The 16,334-nt window shown below is 39.8% G+C and overlaps 1 protein-coding gene across 5 annotated transcripts in view; it reads right to left on the reverse strand.

The window, feature by feature from the left end:
- RNF38 (ring finger protein 38) overlaps nt 1-16,334 on the reverse strand; it is a 111,217-nt gene that overhangs the window by 12,619 nt on the left and 82,264 nt on the right. For all 5 annotated transcript variants that reach the window (XM_051777486.1, XM_051777489.1, XM_051777488.1 and 2 more), the window contains 5 exons: nt 12,211-12,424; nt 9,327-9,494; nt 4,919-5,089; nt 3,124-3,285; nt 160-266 (listed from right to left, as the gene is read on the reverse strand). In XM_051777486.1, coding sequence (XP_051633446.1) covers nt 160-266; nt 3,124-3,285; nt 4,919-5,089; nt 9,327-9,494; nt 12,211-12,424 — 822 coding nt within the window. The remainder of the gene's footprint in view (nt 1-159; nt 267-3,123; nt 3,286-4,918; nt 5,090-9,326; nt 9,495-12,210; nt 12,425-16,334) is intronic.

Here is a 16,334-nt window from a genome sequence, read left to right on the forward strand (position 1 = left end):
AGGCTGAAAAATTTACACAGAAATGAGAGCTTTCCTCTGAGGCAGGTGAACTGTGCCTGGTCTCTGGCAGAGAGACCAACCATAAAAAGTGCCAAGATGCCTGTTGAAAGTCACATGACTTAATAGCCTATATGGAAGCAAATGTACTTTTACACTTACAGCACATAAGGTAATAGGCTGGGATGGTAAGGGTGTGGTGGTATTGGCTGCTGTGATCGGTATCTGCTGCGCCCTGTGAGTCTTCGAGGCATAAAAGGTGGGTAAGGCTGCAAGAAAGAAGAAAGTAAGCTTCAACTGGAACTTGTGGAACTGGAACTTGTGTCCAGTTCTGGGCTCCCCACCACAAGACAGACAGGGACATACTGGAGAGAGTCCAACAAAGGGTCACTAGGAGGGGACTGAAGCATCTCACGCGTGAGAAAAGGCTGAGAGAGCTGGGATTGTTCAGCCTGAAGAAGCCAAAGCTCAGGGGGATCTTATCAATGTATACAAATACCTGAAGGGAGGGTGCAAAGAAGACGGAGCCAGGCTCTTTTCAGTGGTGCCCAGTGGCAGGACCAGAGACATTGGGCACAGACTGAAACACAGGAGGCTCCGTCTGAACATCAGGAAACACTTCTTTATCATGAGGGTGACTGAGAACTGGCACGGGTTGCCCAGGGAGGTGGTGGAGTCTCCTTTCTTGGAGATACTCAAAAGCAGGCTGGACATAGTCCTGAGCAGTCAGCTCAATCCTGCTTGAGCAGGGGGGTTGGACCAGATGACCTCCCTTCCAACCTCATCCAGTATGTGAGCCTGTGATTCAACACTTTCTTTTCTTAAAATCTCCTCTCTCAGTACTGAAATTCACTTTTAATAAAGTATTATTTAAAAAATCCAGTCTCTGCTCAAATCCAAAAGAACCTCAGCCTCAATTTGAAATTATTCCTATCTATAATGTACAGTCATACCATTCCATGTGAAAAAGTGGTAATATACAACAGAAATCCTTGCAAGTTCTGGTGTTTTTAGTCTATATGCAGGATAGTTTGGGAAACAGGACATGAAGTGCTGACTCTCTTGTAAATATAAAAGCCCAGGTGCTATTATGCAGGCCTGTGCAAAAATGGTTGAGTAAAGAAGCCCTTAGAAAAGTCTTCAAATCGCAAATTTTATTTTTTTTTTTTTTTTAGAAAGCCCATCTTTTAAGTAGTAGTATATATTTACATTTACGTTACAGTGTTGCAGTCTTTCAAGTGCACATGGAAAGTTTAATCGGTACAGTTTCTGCAGCTGGACCACATCTGAAGAGACATTCAAAGCCTAAAGCTTCAATGGTTTCTTTCCAGGGATAAATCAGGGCTTTTTTTGTCATCCTTGTTTTGTTATAATTTTTTAGTATTTCCTACAACTGAAATTCATGTACTCCTATTGAATTCACATTTCAAGCCCTTGAAACTTTTTTTTTGAAAAAAAGAACACTCTAAGTCTTTAGTAAGATGTTTTTCTTCTTTCATGTTTGAAATCTGAAAGCACAAAAGCCCACCACCACCAACGACTAACCTAAAATCCTCTTATTTTACAATGGAAACTTTTTTAATAGGTAGCCATGGTCAAACATAAAATTAACATATGAATACAAACACAATGCAAAAGAGCCAAGGTATTTTTGCTTGGAAGTTTCAGACTAGACATATCCAACATGAGTTTTTCTGCTTTGTCAATTCTGCAATCCAAAAATGTAATTAGAAACTGTCGTGTTCACTGAGTGAAAGAGAATCAGAAATGCAGCCATACCATTATAACGTTAATATAAATAAAGCTTTATAAAGATTTAGGATTGCTGTATAAAAGACCCCATGATTACTTGTAGTATATATTTATTCTACTCCTCAGTACTGAAGCATCAGAGAGGACAAATGCTACAATCTGCAAAAAATTTTACGTTCCTTATCTACTTTAACAACTGAACTTGGAAATCAAGAAAGCCTCACTCCAACCAAAATTTTGTGATTAGACTAATTCATCCAACAAGAATACTGAATAAAATACAAGCAGTTTACAGAAGCTTTTAAGTGTCTTCGTCTCCAGAGCAACTCATGGTGACTGAAAACTTAATTGAAAATCTGTACACCTTCAGATTAATTAAAAAACTGAGAGTTTTTTAAATGCTGGAAACTTATTTGAACCTTTATAAAGATCACAGCAAGCATTTGACTAGATTCTGTGATCAAGGAGACTAAGACAAGCTATCTGTATATTCTGCAGTTGCAGGGCCTGAAATTTCATTCTCATTTAAATTTTAAATAACCATAAACCTCTAAGCCTTTAAAACCTCTGTCAACTTGATGCACAAGTCAAACATTAAAAAATTTCAGCACCTTTACCTGACTTCTAGTTATTTCTTTGAGCATCACACAGGCAGGAAAGGTTTTTATTTTTAAAAAAAGCAACCCACACAAACAACAACAACCCCCACCCATTTCAAGACTAACGTAATTGCAGGCTGAAGTACAACACAAAGATCCTGGAGTTAGCACCACAGGAAACACCAGAGAGGCACACAATTCAACAAAAATTCAACACAGACTTTATCCTGCATCAGGTTTAATAGTTTTTTGTGCTGCTGCAGATGAACTGCCTGTGGGTGCCCAGGAAGCTGGCTCAAAGCAAGCTTTGTGACATAGCTACCTTTAAAACATAGCGTGGCATAAAGTATGGAAGCTCTCTGTACAACTGCTTGCAGAGAAGAACTGTTTTTAAAGCACTCTAGCCTTCCTGGTTTGTGGAAACTCAACATATTACTTATGATGAAGGATTAGCTGAAGGTCACAACAGCTTTTACAAACTGTACTAATCAGTTTCTGCTGTAGAAGTCCTGGACTGTGTGACAACATGGAATGTTTTCTAAGTAAATGCTGCTACACTCTGCAGATAATGTTATCGAAAATAATTTGCTGGTGATTGTCAAACTACCCTTAACTTGATAAACACAAACTTAAGAAAATGCCACAGTATGCAGCTACACCAATAATGGAACGCGTCCGCGTAAAGTGCCACTTTCCAACAAAACGTACTACAGAATAAAGATCCAGAATGTTATTGCAGTATGAATGAGAATGCAGCATAGAAAAGAATACTTACTACACCAAATGACACCTCCTGGTGTAATGGATCGTGCGTTAAGAATTGAAGAGGAGCTGAGGGAGGCAACGTTGGTGGATGGGCTGAGGGAGGGTATGTAAAACCTCCTACAGGAAGGTGTTCTCCAAGCAATTCTACGTCATTTTCTATTCTTTGAAGTGGCTAAAAAAAAAAACCAGAGATGGCCTTTGTTGCAATAATAGAGATGTAATTTTTCCCCAATAAAGAACTGCAGTCCAGCTACGTATATTCTGTGCTGCTGTGATCAGTTTTTTAATAACCCTGTGAACAATTCCTAGGTCATTAACACTACCCAAAAAGCAATGACAACACTACACATTTGATATAAATTCACCTTTTCCAGCTAGCCATGCTTATAGACCAGGAATTTATGCGATCTAGCAAATACAGGAGTGGCTGTAATTTCCTGTGTCTTGCATTTTTCAGGACAAATATTTGCTCTCCCTCTTGCCAGGCTGCTCTCACTGTACAACTATGCAAGAGAAAAAAATAAACAACCATAGACGAGAACTGAAATTGTGCCAGAAAAACTTAAAAGTGGAAAAATGGCAGCTCCAGTTGATTAAACAGCTAATGATATCCAGTAACCAAGCAGATGCTTTCCTGGGGGGGATCATGCAAAGCAGTCTTACCAAGACAAGCAGTCCAGAGGCTTCAGAAGCATGAGATTCCAGATTGTAACTAGTCAAGTCTAGCACATCAGTTAGGTTCAAAAGCACCCAAGAAACAACCAGGAACCATCAGTTTCATAAATACACCTCTCTGAATGACACTGAGATCTACCATTTCAAGAAATTCAGCTAAGAAAGCCACCTTGTGGAGGCAAAGGAATATTCTGTTTTCCTGTTATGCAGAGCAAACTTTAAACACAAGGTATTCTTAAACCACTGCGATGCAAGCTTTTTTCACCAGAGCTGAAAGTTAACAGGCAAGCCTAGTCAATAACTTAAGTAAGCAACTCAAGCTAAAACCCAAGTCCATACATTTTCTAAAGGTCTTACAGAGATAGCTACCACTGGAAACCACTTTGTTATGATGATGGTAGCTCTTCTCCCACCATTGTAACAAAGTGATTACAACCCTGTCCACACCTGAGACATGGCATGAAGAAGTTTCAGCATTGTTTCTAACATTGAAACTATTTCCTATTTCTGCATTTCTGAAATACCTGCATCTTCTAGTCAGAGGGGCAAAGGGACACAGTACTCAGGTAACCATACAGTAAGAGTCATAAACCAGAAAGGTAATCCTAATTTCCCCCTAAATCCAAAACAGGATCACATTTCCCCATGTTTGCATAGTCCCTATCACTAAGCCACATCTGCTTAAGCAGATGGCATCAGTAACTTTTGTAAGTGTGAAAAAAATGTTCTAGGAAAAGCACCAGTAATTTTAAAAATTGAACAAGACATAATACAAAAGAAGCATGTAATGAAAGTAACATTCTGTGCTTTCTCCTTTTTCTGCTAAGCTCTTCTCTGAGACATGTACTGTGCTACACAACCTCCACTGGATTCTATTCTGCTTCCTGGGAAAGAAATACCAGATGGTGAAGCAAACACCCATCTTTCTGACAGAAGTAAGAGCCTATGGAGAAACAGCACAGACAACAATGAAATCTGAAGTGCAACACTGAACTTCAAAAGTACTTTTTCATCTTCATACCAAGCAGTTACAGGCTTAAAACAAAATCCTTCTGTTCCTCAGTCAGGTATCAATCAGTACTATGCACCCCACCAGTTCTACAGAGAGTGGGGTAAGAGGCATTACTTACCGACCGTGACTGCTGTGCTTGGAAAGGAACGAATTGTCCTGGAGGAGGCAAGTGAGGAGGGTGGTGTGTAGATATATGAGGAGGATGCAAAAGGAATGGGTCACTAGAAATGAGGGGTGGAAATGCTGCATATGGTACAGGTAGGTGCTGGACTGAGCACGCCTGAAGCATCTGAAATAAAGTGAAAACAATACATTTTTGTCTCTAGCACAAACATTCCCTACACAACATTCTACATTCTATGTATTTATTATGGAAAGATACCAGTAAACAGTTCTTTTACCTCCTTGGAAAAGCCTTCAAAATACACATAAATAATAACTCATCCAAATACACAAGGAACAGTGATTAGCATAGAACAGGCTCTAGAAGCACCATAGTTGACATCTGCTAGGTGCTCGTAAGGTCACTGGGAGCAAGGATTTTCAATACTCCAGGATTAGACAGCCTCCTAAGTGACAAGCAGATACATTTATCCTAGTTCATTTTATTTTTGCCAAATATTACCATCAAAACAACATGCCAAAGGAATGGTATTGCAACCGTTTTAAGCTCTAGATGCAGCAGAGGGACTCTCAGCTGCCAGACTGTGCCTAAAAACCTCTGTTGCCTCATATATTATAAATAATTCTTATGGTCTGCTCAGTTCTGCACTTCGAGGTGAGTCCTATGCTGTAAAGGTAGCTCCCTCAGTGACAACTACTGTGTGAAAGAGCCCTTTTCCTCTCCTCCTTTAAATTCCTGACAAAAAGGAATTGTCAAAATAGACAAAAAGGAATTTGTGCCCAAAAGCAGCTTTGGGCACAAAAGTTTGAACACTACAGTGGTGAAGGCACTGAAGGGCAAGAGGAATGTACTTTGTGAAAGTGTTCAGTTTTACTTCCACCTTCAGATATGAAGAAGCAAGAAACCTGCATTCTCTTTTTTCTCGCTTTTGATCTATCATCCGAATGTCAGGCATTTCTGTTACATTTCTGGCAATTAAAAGAGCAATTAATGAAGATATTTGTTATCAAATCTTACAAAGAAAGTTGATCCAGTTCTGATCTCTCAATTTTTTTTTTTTCCTTATTAGTCATGTCACATAGCATATATTGTGCCAATTGACTATAAGGGCATAAAAAGGTAAAAGGAACTAGTTTAAAATCTGATTAACAGTAGTGGAGGTGGAACTATCACCTCAATTTACTGTGATCATGACCAAACATAAATCTTCACATGTACTGAGAAATAGCAGCAGATTAATTTGATCTGACTACTATTTTTCTTTAAGTGCTGACTATTCTTTACCTTCAGTTACTACCTCATTTTTCTAAAATAGGAATATGACAGACAAGTGTTTCCATTGTTATAATAAATTTTTACTGTATTTTACTAAATTAAAAACTTTCTTCTGAAATAGCTGGAGATAAATTTGCATGTAGAACATCACAGACTGTTGCTTAGAACAGGAGGTTCTTTGGGAAACATGAGAATAGGTTTAATCCCAAAATTCTGTATGGTAAAGATTACCATAGCTCCTATATATGTTTGGAATGATCTATGCTATGTCCATGTCACTTTTTAAAGTTAGAGCAAATGAGGCCATACTAACTCTGAAGTAGGAAGAAATAAAAATTACCTGTTTATTCATTAAGGCTTTCGAAAAACTTCTGCTGTTTGAACATATCATAGAAAGGCCTGAGTCGGACAGGGTATTAAAGCTCATCTCATTCCAACTTCCCTGCCACAAGCAGGGACAACTTTTACTACACCAAGTTGCTCAGAGCCCTGTTCAACCTGGCCTTGAACATTTCCAGGGATGGGGCACCCGTGACTTCTCTGGGCAACCTGTGCCAGTGCCTCACCACCCTCATAGTTAAGAATTTCTTCCTAATATCTCATCTAAAGCTACTCTCTTTCAGTTTGAAGCCTTCTCTTTTCCAGGCTGAACAATCCCAATCTCTCAGCATTTCCCCACAGGAGAGGTGCTCCAGCCCTTGTGATCAACTTACTGGCCCTTTTCTGGACACACTCCAACAGGTCCATGTCCTTCCCGTGCTGAGGACCCCAGAGCTGGATGCAGTGTTCTAGGTGGGATCTCACCAGAGCAGAGGGACAGAATCCCCTCCCTTTCCCTGCTGCCCACGCTGCTTTGGATGCAGCCCAGGATACAACTGGCTTTCTGGGTTGCAAGTGCCCATTGTTGGGTCATGTCCAGCCTCTCATCCACCAGCACCCCCAGGTCCTTTTCGCCTGGGCTGCTCTCAGTCTGTTCATTCCCAGCCTGTGCTGACATTGGGGTTGTCTAAAGTGCAGCACCCCGAACCTGGTCTTGTTAAAAAACATAGGATTCCCATGGGCCCACTTCTCAAGCTTGTCCAGATCCTTCTGGATGCCATCCTGTCCCTTGGAAGAACTTCTAAAATTGATAAAGGTATTTACTAGCTGACAATTTTTTATTTTATAGCTACATATGCAGTGTGAGAGACAAATATTGCGAAAATAGCGAAAGGAAGTTCACAGATGAAGCTGGTGAGCAAGCTCACATTCTGGAGGGCACGGGCTACCTTTCAGATGTAGAGTTATAGGCTGGAGAAACTGGCTGACAGGAACTATGTGAAGTGCAAAGGCAAATGGAAAGTCTGGCACTGGGAAAGAATAACTCCATGGAGCAAGAACTCTTTGAGACTAACTGATTGCAGTCAGATTTGCAGAAAAAAAAGTGGGGTTCTGGTGGTCACATCAATTAGGAGTAGACAATACCCACAATGTTCTCCTGCAGTCAAAAAGGCCTACGGTATGCTGGGCTGCATTGGTAAGAATGCAACTAGTGAAACGAGTGAAGTGATTCTGCTCCTCCATTCAGAACTTGAGACACTAATCTCAAGTCCTGTGTCCAGTTTTGGGTGCCTCAGTGACAAAAAAAACAATAACAACATGATGGCCAGGAGCTTGGAGCACACTGCATAAAAGAAAAGGTGGTAGAACTGGGCTTGTTCTGCTTTAAAAAGCAAAAACTAAGCAAAACCCTTAATACTGTCTGCAACTGCTTCATAAGAGTGGACAGAAAGTACCTGAGTTCTCCTCAAGGCGCAAAAGGAAAGGACAAGGATCAATGGGACCAAGATGCAACAAAGAAAATTCAGAAAGAAAATTCAATCACATATACAGAAGAAATTCTTCACCATGAGGACAGTCAAACACTGGAGTGGAAGCTTAGAGGGGTTATGAAATCTCCATACTTGGAAACAAACACTGCTTTTAGCAGGTGACCACCAGATGACCTCCACAGACCCTCCTAACTTAAACTATTCCTTAGTTTTGTAACCTAAGAGAAGAAAGCATAAAGTCTGCCTGCTGATGATACAGAAACTCAACCTTAATTTTTTTATAGTCACTTGTACTGGATCCATTCGCTCAACACACTTGACTAACTGTTGTACATTCTCTCCAAACAAATGGCACCTGGACACGATAAATGCACTCATCCATGAGCACCATCAAGAAACAGGTGGTCACACCAAGGGTTTTGTTTCAGTGTCACACAGGCTCGTTCGTGTCCTCAGGTCACAGAACGCACAACAGGAAAAGCTAAGTTGGCAAATGCATAGCTGGCAGAGACCAACATTATAACAACATTATAAACGTTCACTGGACACTCTATATAGTATTTATGTATGATATTACAGATTTATACCAGAAAAAATGAGGGGAAACAGGCTCTGGTGCCTGTTAACATTTAATGGTGAAACTTCCATCAGAATGCTATGATCTGGAAAGTGGTAACTCTGAGCTGACACATAAAAGTTTGTGAGAAAACAGTTCAAATAATTTCAAATTCAAAGTTGGTAAATTGGCCAGTCAAGGTACTTAATTTTACTCCCAGCAAGGCACAGGCAGACATCCTTACTGATGAGTATTTTTATTACTATAATGAGAGTATTTTCAGACAAAAGAGCCCTTTTCAACTTCTAGTGATCTTTCAGGATTTTACTACTTCTCAGAAGAAAACTAACCTTGGAATATCAGACCTTTTTGCACATAACCATCCCTGAACAAGGTCTCCACTGAGTAAGATTTTTTCCTAGGTGACCTGCCAGACTAAAGCCTTAGAAGCTTTCTTCTTACTACAGGAAAGTAGGTAGAGTAGCTGCTGATCTAAGTCAGTTCATAAACCAGCTTTAGGTTTGAATTAAAACCCATCAGGACTCTACTACTATAAATAGTCATACTCTATACAGACAGTAGGTAACTACCATATGCTTATCAGGTCTAAAGCCCACACCACTATCCCACTTCAATTTAGCACAGGAAAAACAAAAAAAAAGGTTATTTCCAACAGAATTAAAGCCACACAGACACTAAAGCTCCAAGGTGCCATTTCTACGACAGATTGAAGCTGGTGTAGTTACAGAGACCCACTTACTGGGGGAGGCACACTGCAAACTGGAAGGTGCTGGCCACTGAAAACCACTGAGCACCCTGGGACCTGCTGAGCGCTGCAGGCTGGAATGTGCTGGCCTGTGCAAAGTGGTATCCCATGTGGAGCCACAGTTGTCACTGTGTATGAAACAGGAACTGTGCCCTGATGGATCTGCAGCAAAAGGGAAAAAAAAAAAAAAGAATTTAGTAACTTACTACAAAGTCTCAATAGTGTTGTACAGCACAGCGAGTAAGATAACAAGCTTTTAGAAAGGTATGTGAAAAATAATATATTCACAATGAAAGTGTAAAAGGAGGCACATGGTTGTAATTTCTGTTCATTAAAATATTTTTATCAATGGAATGTTATTTACTGATCACAAGTTTCTGGGCAAAACTAAGAGGAATCTCTCAGCTTAAAATGTTAAAACTTCAAAGGCACCTTAGTCACTCAGAAGCACCTCAGACTTTTAGGTCTCTCTGCTCTCCCCCAGGTTAATTGTTATGAAATAAGGCAGTAACTCCCACATAAAAGCTAATCTACAAGTAGCTCAAGAATTTTCTCATTTCTGAAGGGAGTGATTCAATGTTAACTCAGAGATTTGTATTAAAAAAACAATTTTGCAGATTTTCTTTCTTTTAAAGAGACCAATTTCTTAATTCACTCTCAGGTCAATATTTAAGCTGAACTCCCAAGCTAAGTGTAACAGAACAGCTAACTGGACAGCTGAAAAGGAAAAGTTAACATGACTATGAGGCAGCAAACCCTAACTATCCAAATTTATATTAGGAAACAGACCCATGTAACCCAATTTTCTAGCCAGTCACATGCCCTAAAATTTAATCATCAAACTAAGATCCAAAGGTATTCTGCACCTACAAGCCATGTGGGTTGTTTTCTGTGTTGGTTTTTTTTTTTTTGCTTGTTCTATTTTGTTGGTGGTTTTGTGGGGGTTTTTTTAAACTAAACAAGAAATCTCTCATGGTCTAATAACACTGAAAAGGTTTAAGACTTAGGAAGCACAGATTAACTGAAATTATTTCGAAGCTCTCTCTTCCTTCATGACCTGCTAAAAGGAAACCTACTGGTTTAAACAAGAACAGCTCATTAGGAAGGTGAGAATGAGTAAAGAGAGCTAAACTATTAAACTGGTAGTGTACAGTCAGGCACACAGACCAAATCAGAACACAGATCACTGAACTGAGATTAAAATCTCAACCTGTATATCACTTATGACAGAAACCAGTCTCAGGAGAGACACTGACTTTTACCCAGTTTTGCTCCTGCTACAAAAGTTGGGCATACAAAAGTTGGGCATACAGTGCAATGCTGGGTGTGATCATGAAATGTTTATTGCTCACAAAAACAATACTAAAAAATGATGTCTCATCATTTTGATGTTCCTCAAGCGGAAAGTATCACCGAATCTTTGAGATGCTGCAGAAGTAGAATTGCTCAGAATGTAAGTTTGTTAGGTGGCTAGACTGGCACTGCCTTCCATCCTTGCACTTGGTCCCAAAAGCAAATACTTTGCTGCTGAGAACCTGCACACATAATATGACACACCAGTGGTATGCGCTGCACTAAAAGCAAACCAGCTCTTAAGCAGGGATGTGACAGCTGCATTCCATGCACATGCAGTTTGAGAAGTGGACAGCCAGATAACCAGGTCTATTTCTCACTTCACGACTATGTAGTAACTAATTTACTTGTGCTGCAGCCTGTTAATTTAACAAAAACCAGCACAAGTTACCTCAACAGAATCACAGAATCATTTAGGCCAGAAAAGATCAAGTCCAACTGTTAACCCAGCACTGCCAAGTCCATCCCTAAATCATCTTCCTAAGTGCCACATCTATGTCTTTTAAATACCTCTAGGCATGGTGACTGCACCACTTCCCTAGGCAGTGTGTTCCAATGCTTGACAACCCTTTCAGTGAAGAAATTTTTCCTAATATCCAATCTAAACCACCCCAGTGCAACGTGCTGCAATTTCGCCTGGTCGTGTCACTTGCTGCTTGGGAGATCAACCCCCACCTAGCTACAACCTCCTTTCAGGTAGTTTTAGAGATTGGTAAATTCCTCCCAGGGCCTCATTTTCTCCAGGCTAACCACCCCCAGCTCCCTCAGCTGCTCCTCATATAACCTGTGCTCCAGACCCTTCACCAGCTGTTGCTCTTCTTTGGACATGCTCCATCATCTCATGTCCTTCTTGTAGTGAGGGGCCCAAAACCACTTTTACAGGTCCTCAGTTACAGGATTCTATACAAACTGCTGTCGCAAAGAGGAATTACTTACTTCCTGGACCAATCACATATATAATTTTTTCATGAAATTTAAGGAGGAGTTGATTAGGTTTGGATGACTAATTCAGTTACACAACAATACTATCGTGAGTTCCGCTGTTACGCGGGCAACCAATTACAGGCATTGCATATTCTACTTCTAAATGATATATTTTAACTGTTTAATGACTCTTATGCTAAGGCAAGGTATTTCATGTGAAATGGAATACATTATTAATAAGTATCATATCACATCTTTATCACAACAAATTAACTACAAAAGCAAAACAAAACTGCATTTCAAAGGTTTGAGACAAAAACCTACAGAAATAGGCCAATAAACACACTGACAAATTGTTAAATATCAATGTTTACTGAATGTGTGAACCTCCTTTCTGTTTGTTTTCCACTGCCTACTGCAATGCTTTATACACAAAAGAAAAAAACACTCTGTAAGAAGGCAAACAGAATTTAGTGCTCTGTGACTTTCATCAGCAACTAATTTGGGGAGGTGAGGGATCTTGAAGATTTTGGGGAAAAAAAACCACAAAACCAAACCCCACATCTCCAACAGCCTTCTGTTAGTACTCTAAAAATTTTACCTGATCATGAATGTCAACCATCACTGCATTCTGCTGTGGTGGGTGAGCAGCTGGGTGCAACATACGAGGAGATACATTCGGTGGGCGAAAGGCTCGGGGCTCTTCTATTGCTTGCTGCTGTCCATAGGAGAGATGGTGATAGTTTTCATCCTGGCTAACAGAATTATGTCTAGACAAACGATCTCTCCTTGTTCTCTGACGTCGAACAGGAGGACTGGAAATGCATTAAAAAAATTAGAGATTATACAAATGACACAAATCCCTCTCTGTAACTAAAACCACAAGACAAGTAAATATCAAGAAATTCTTTACACTGGAAAATTTTACTAGAACAGGTTTATTAGATTGGAATAAAACTTCTTCCTGACAGAACTGCTACAAGCCTTACAGATGACACTTTTTTCAGTAAGCAAATGTTTAATAGAGCATAGGTTAATGCTGTTAAGGAAACCAAGAGAAGAACTCTTAAGTAAATATTAACTTGTTAAAAAGATGACACTTGGATTGCCATAAAAGTGCTCAGAAGTCAAGACTGCAATCTTCACGAGATTTTCTTGCGTTTATTCTATCTAGGTAAAAATCCTTCATTAAATGATCACAGATTTCCCCAGGGTCTCTGTTTCAACCATGCCACAGAACGGTTGCTCACTTAGCGACGGCAGACAAACAATAGACTTCTCTGTGGAAACGAACTAATTTTTCAGCTCTCACATGCTTACAACATAACTGAGTGCCTCCTAGAATTCTCTCAAGAAGATCCCAGGAAACTGTGATTGCAGTATTCTTTCTTTTTAAGAGTGGAGAATTTGTGTAGATTAATTTAGACCTGAGTATCCACTTCTTTTGAGCAACTGATCTAGAGGTAGGATTTGATTACATATTCTTATATAATTGCATGTATATTCTGAGCAGAGCTGCTACTACCTTGAGCCGAGACTTCTGTAAATCAGAGACCAGTGGCTCAGGTTCAGCACTCAGAAAATGATGCCCACACAAGTCATAAACTCACTATTAGAAGTTTTGAGCGAGCCTCTTCTCGTTTGTTTGGAAGGGGAAAGAACTGAAAGCACAAAATGATCTTGCAGTACTTCCAGTATATGCTTTCCAACCTCCACAACATGTAAGTTAGAGGTCCCAGAAGCAACAGCAAATTAAAGCCACATGGGGTGAAATGGTTTCCCATTTAGGAAACAGACTGAAGGAACCACACTGCAGAGAAGAGACAAAAAGGATCTGTAACCATTAGAACATGTCCTCTCTAAGAGTACATGGAAAAGAACTTTTGCTACTACCAAATAAAAATCAAATAAACCTGCAACTTGTTGGGAAATCCCAGATACTTCTCAGGTTCAGTCCAACTTCTATGCTGCGTAAAACAGACATATTCTGGGGAAGGGGGAGCACACTACCAGCTATCCAGATGCTACTGGGAGTATATGATAAAATGTCTCAAGCCACTATTTTTCTGCCCTAGTTCACAGGGATTTTATGCCATTATAACTTATCTTAGAACTGAAACAAATGGTAATTCATGACAGGTCAGACAGAAGGCATAACACCAGATTGTAACACAGCATTCTTAAAGAAAAGAAAAACTGAAACAAATAAAAAATGCATAGCCTTCGTTGTTACAAGCTACCATGTCACAACATACAAGCTGTGTTTTCTTCTAAGCACTGAGTACCTAAATTTAGTCTTAGTAATGTATGTCTTAATTCCAGCTTCTTTCCTCGACGATTTTGCTGCACTCCCCATTGCTTCATTACTAATATGATACAACTGCTACATTCTCATTAGACAAAACCATCATATATAATTTCTAACCACAGAACTATTAATGTGAAAGATGTTCTACTGTTTGGAGTACCAAGGTTGGTTTAAATTTGCTATTTCCTGCTATGAAACAGAAATGCTCTGAATATTTTAACACAAAAAAATGGCTGTGCAAGGATTTTTCTTTGGAAAAGCTGCAGGAACAGCGGAAAGTTACAAGGGGCAGCTCCAGCACTTCAGAAATTCTCTAACTGCCACCAGTGCTTAGACAAGGTGGCTTCTCAGACAAGGCAGATTCTCATAAAACTAGTCATATCACTTTGTTAAAAGGGTCGGTTTTACTTTTCTGTGAACCCAGAATTATGAGACAGTACAGCCAACAAAAGCTGGCAAAACTTCTGGAATGTCTTTTTAAACCAATGAAGTATCATTCCCTGAAAAAGAGTAAAACTGGATTTTTTCCTATGCAGACTTATAAAGAAACTATACTTTCATTCAGCAAAATTCAGAGCACCTTGATACATAGCTTTATTCGCTTCCTGAATGAATGGAAATTACTTCAGAACAATTGTCAGGACGTAGGTCTAAACTATCATGAAACATCAGGAACGAAATTGTGCTTAAAGTCTTTAAAAAACAGCCACAAAAAATCTTCTTTCTACATGCACAGTATAAACACGGTAAATGCCAGGTTAAAGCAAAGAAACAGGATGGAATTGGTGAAAAAAATCGCAGGACTTCCTACCCTTAGGTAAGAACAGCCATCAAAAGGTGTCCATAACTGCAGAGTTAGTGTGTGCAGATCTTAGTATTTCTAACAAGGGTGATTTCTTTGCAGTAACACATTCTTGAATCCCGTTAGTTCAGAATTACATTCAAGACAAGGAGGAAAGGAAGCAGAGATGAAAGGTAAGGCATAGCAATGGTACAGAACCCTCCATTTCACAATGACTGATAAAGATAAATAATCTTCCTGCAAATTCACACCAGAAGGCTATCTTTCTAAATGCAGTATTTATTTGCTTATGATGAATCGGAATAAAAAACCCACAACCAATTAGGGCACTGTTGTGCTAGGCACAGTACAAAACCACTGATACCAAGAGGCAAGGTCTTAATAAGCCAGGAAATGAAAAAAAAAAATAAATCCACATAATAAAAGAACCCAACACAGACTGTCCTGACCAACAGGAGTGAAATGGTAGGACAAAAGAGCTAACGCTGATGCTGCTGGCTCAGAGTGATGTCCACATTACATACACTAGAGAGGTTTTGCCTGCACTTGTCCTAGCCTGCTTCCTTGAGCTGAACAACCATTTGCAACTGGAGTGCATCTTTCATCTTATCTTAATCTGAAAGCCTCATTAACTCTGAGACTACTCTGCCATGGGAAGAGAAAACAAAGCAGGGAGAACAGGAAAGTGGCTTCAAAAGCACATGCATAACCTCACCTAAAGCATTAGTAACAGATGCACTCACAATAATCTTAACAAATAAAGCTTTTGATCCATGAGAGTGCTTATTAGTTCTGATATGACTCCAAAGCACTCTAAGATTCAAAAAGACTCCTGGAAAACAAGAAACATGTATGTGTTGTTCTCCCTAACCATCTTGTTCTAGGAGAGGAAATTGGATGCAATGCTATTCTGGAACTCCCCTAGAGCTAGCTCAAATGCAACAGTGCACTGAAGCTAAAAAATGCAAGTGCAGGGAAACAAAGCACTGACACATTCAAGTGTCTCTGATTAGAGCAAAGCTTGTGTTATCACCCAAGAGCAGGCGAGCTGGCACTAGAAAGAATCGTGCTTCATGTCCACGATGCTGCAGCCAACCTAATTGCTCCTGTCAGACTGAAGGTGGCTTTCCAATGAGGTGTCCTCCTGTTGGCAGAATGCCTCACTTGCAAAAGCCACAGGTAACACCTGACTGCATCGGAATGCCAGACACTTGTCCATGCACATCTCTCTCTTACACATTCCATTCTTCTTCATCCCACAGTACATCCAAACTGTCTAGATTCAGCTGTCTAGCTTGTTAAGCACTCTGCTTAACTCTGCAGGAGAGGTTAATGAACACCGCAAAGAAATCTGTGTAGGCTGCCTGGACACCAAACAAAAATGGCCAAATGCAGCATATTCCAGGCATCTCAGCTCAAACTATTTCGAGGTAAAGATTATGTTGTGGACCAAATGCCCCTGCAGAGCATCCCTGTACCAAACCATATAAAAAGGTCTAATCTTCTGTCTTCACAATAATCTTTCAAGTTCACAATTGAACCTCTTTCTTAAAAGTCTGACAAGTTGCACTGAGAGCTGAGTATTTTACATGCCACTGACTGAAAGCTTTCAAAT

Source organism: Manacus candei, unplaced genomic scaffold, assembly GCF_025592945.1.
Source record: "Manacus candei isolate 608988 ecotype Guabito, Panama unplaced genomic scaffold, ASM2559294v1 h1tg000010l, whole genome shotgun sequence".
NCBI classification, from domain to species: Eukaryota; Metazoa; Chordata; class Aves; order Passeriformes; family Pipridae; genus Manacus; species Manacus candei.